General features: G+C 27.2%; 1 protein-coding gene across 1 annotated transcript; it reads left to right on the top strand.

Annotated features, from left to right (window-relative positions):
- The first annotated feature begins 120 nt into the window (after window positions 1-120).
- LOC111031140 (zinc finger BED domain-containing protein 1-like) lies at window positions 121-3429 on the top strand. Its single transcript, XM_022310958.1, has 4 exons — window positions 121-332; window positions 1525-1967; window positions 2057-3033; window positions 3130-3429. The coding sequence occupies exons 1-4, from the start codon at window positions 121-123 to the stop codon at window positions 3427-3429; spliced, it is 1932 nt and encodes a 643-aa protein (XP_022166650.1).
- The last annotated feature ends 148 nt before the right edge of the window (window positions 3430-3577 follow it).

Below are 3577 nucleotides of genomic sequence, written 5' to 3'. Positions count from 1 at the left end.
GCCCTTTGGTATTTTCTAACCTAACCAGCATTCGACCTCCGGCTTAAGCGGTTCAAATTTTCAATTGCGACAATACAAGATTATAAGAATACTGAATAAGTCATAAGATTATTAATTAAGATGTGTTCAGCTGTGTGGAATGCTTTCACTAAGTCCGAGTGTGGAACTCGGGCAACTTGTGACATATGTTTCAAAGGCTATTCGAATTCAGGAAATACGACAAATTTATGGAATCATTTAAGTAGTACTCACAAAGCTGAATACCACGAACTAAGAAATTCAAAGAAAAAAGATCAAAGCAATACTATGATCCCGGAAAACGATACACTTGAGTAAGTAATTATTTATAGTATAGTTACTATTTCTAAATTTAATAGGCGTAGATCGTTGGTAGATATTTATTTCTGTATTATATAGTACATAGATACTATTATAATTATAATTTGTAACTTATTATAAATAATTAGGTGGGTACTCAGATTTTAATATTTTTATTTTAGTTTTACAAAACAATTTTCAATCTGTTATTAACTAGAAGTTAGAAGTTAGAACAATAAATAAATTTTATGGATAAATTAACGGTTTGGAAAAAAAATATGGATCAAAGAAGTCTTCCAATTAAGGCACTTTGTCAGTTCAGATTTTAATATACATATATATATATATATATATATATATATGTATATATATTTTTTTGAACTTTTTAAACAAAATATTGTAACTATATAAATTATCCCTTAAGGTAGTGTAAAACTACATATATAATTATTATTTACATAGGTACTGGCGTACTGCTGTAGCAATGTACAATATTATTTTAGGGATTATAAAATGTTCAACTTTTATTGCTAAAGATTGAAAATTTCAAAGTTCCATGTAAATAGGTTATATCTTATATATAATATACAAATTATTTAATTCACAATAATATCTAAAAACTATACTTTGTAATATCATAAGTAGGCTGACTCGCCTACTGACCCGTCTTAGCTCAGAATCGTTTATCTTATATACCTAATGATTAAATGATATTATAACATTTATATCATTGGATTCAAATTTAACATAATCCATTACAGTTACTTGTAACCTACTGTACAACAGAGCGACACCCACTTGCCCATCTTTTTTTTAAATTTAATTAAAAAAATGTTATATTACTATATAATTTTAATGATTTTTTTTATTTCATAGTTAAATATTACATTAAAATAATAATACACCTATTAAATATATTTAGTAGTAATAGTTAACACTTATACAGTAATACTATAGTACTGATTACTAGTAGTACTTATAAAAACAGTATGTGAATTTACGATTTACCTAAAATCACAAAATTTTCTAAAAGCAATACAATCATTATATAGCCATATAGGTAATCTGGTGATATGCAATATGTATATTGTATCATACTTTATTATAATATTATTACAATAAGTATAAATCATATATGTATAATAATTTTAGGATAATAAGTTTTCAAAGTAATTAAGTTTGAACAATTTGCATTATTATTTTTAGATTAACATCATCACAAGATACATTAGAATTAACTGATTCGTCCTCCTCAGAAGTACCATATAATAGTAACTGTCAAAATAATGTAACCAAGAAGTCTAAATTTGAACCTAAACAATCATCTATGAAGTCCTTCACTTTAACTCCAAATTCAAAACTGAAATTGGATAAAGTTCTGGCATATTTCATTTCTGTTGATATGATGCCTTATAATTTGGTAGACAAAGAAGGATTTAAACTATTTGTCAACTCTTTAAATCCTAGTTATCGACTGCCTAGTCGAACCACATTGTCTAATAGAAAAATTCCAGATCTATTCAAAGAAACTAAAATGAAAGTGGAAAGCATTTTATCTAGTACAACATTTTTATCTTTGACAACTGATTGCTGGACATCTGTAGCACAAAAACCATTTATAGCTTTAACTGGACATTTTATGGATAAAAGTATGAATTTAGGTAAAAAATTATAATTCAATGTAATATAAAATAACATATAAATAATTATAATAATAATACATAAATACATTTTATAGAAACAATATGCCTTGGGTGTCAAGAAATGTCAGACAATCATACAGGAGAAAATTTGGCAGATGCTATACAGCTAATCTTACTAGAGTATGATCGAGAAATAAATGTTGGTATTGGAGCGATAACAACTGATAATGGGGCTAATGTATTAAAAGCAGTAAATAATGTATCAATTTCACATGTTTCTTGTTTTGGACATAGCTATAATATAGCTATAAAAAGAGTTTTCAACTTAGATCAAGTTAAAACTGCTGTTAATAAAGTTAAGGCAATTCAGAACATTTTTGGTTATAGTTGGACGGCCATTAGAGAATTGTCCATTGAGCAACGACGCTATGGGTTACCAACTGTGAAATTTCCAACATATTCAAAAACAAGGTGGTGGTCATTGTTAGACCTAATAGAAATAGCCATATCTCAAGAATTAGCATTAGCATCATTTCTAAGAAGTTATAAAAATGGCATTCACAAAGACAAAATGTATAATGAAGAAGAAATGATTGTCTTAAAAACATTAATACATGTTTTACAGCCTATTCGACAAATTTCAGACAATCTTGCAGGTGAAACATTTGTAACAGCATCGGCAATTATACCAGTCATAAAAATTGTAGAAAATAAACTAACAGAAACCGCAACTAATGATAATGAAATTAATATTGATCAAACATTGAAAAAAACAGTTCTTCAAACAATAGTTGATTTGCTTCATGTTCGTTACAATAATAATGATATTTTAAAAATTTGTACAGTGCTTGATCCTAGATTTAAGTTTGACGTGATTTCTTTGGAAACTCATGATGCAGAAACCTCAGCAATAAAAACTCTTATTAAAGAAGAATGTATTGAAGCTTGGGAATATTGGATAAAAACTTCAAATAATACATTAATTATTGATTCCGAACCACGAACAAAAAAACAAAATGTAGGATTGACCGCAATATTTGATACATTTAATCATACACAATCTACTGATAGAGTATGTATTTTTTGTAATTTAATTTTTATAATTTTAAAATCAAAGTATTGCAGTAGGTTGTGTATTAATAATAATACAATTTATATCATGTTATAGGAAATTTCATTATCTGATGGAATTGATAAAGAGATTGACGCCTATTTTCAAGTTCCAAAAATACCATGCAATCAAAGCTCTTCGACATGGTGGTTTTCAAATGGAAGTATGTTTCCAAAGCTTCATATTATGGCTAGAAAATACTTGTGTATACAAGCTACAAGTGTGCCCAGTGAACGAGTCTTCAGTAGAGCTGGAAATATTGTTACGGATCATAGAGCATCATTAAGTGATGAACACTGCTCACAACTGATATTTTTATCTATGAACAAGAAGTTCATAGATAAACCGTTTTTTTAAAAATTGTATACGTCATATTACATCTTATAAAAATATAATACAAAGAAGTTTCTTGTAATCTTGTATTCTTGTCTGTCTAGAATAAATCTTATGTCCTTGAAACATAGAAAGTTAACTTACGCCTTAATTAAGAAATGTACTTTTTTAA

The sequence above is a fragment of the Myzus persicae genome, unplaced genomic scaffold (genome assembly GCF_001856785.1).
Source record: "Myzus persicae strain clone G006 unplaced genomic scaffold, MPER_G0061.0, whole genome shotgun sequence".
In the NCBI taxonomy this organism is placed as follows: domain Eukaryota; kingdom Metazoa; phylum Arthropoda; class Insecta; order Hemiptera; family Aphididae; genus Myzus; species Myzus persicae.
Note: the sequence above shows the minus strand (reverse complement) of the source record. Positions and strands in the feature narration are given on the sequence as shown.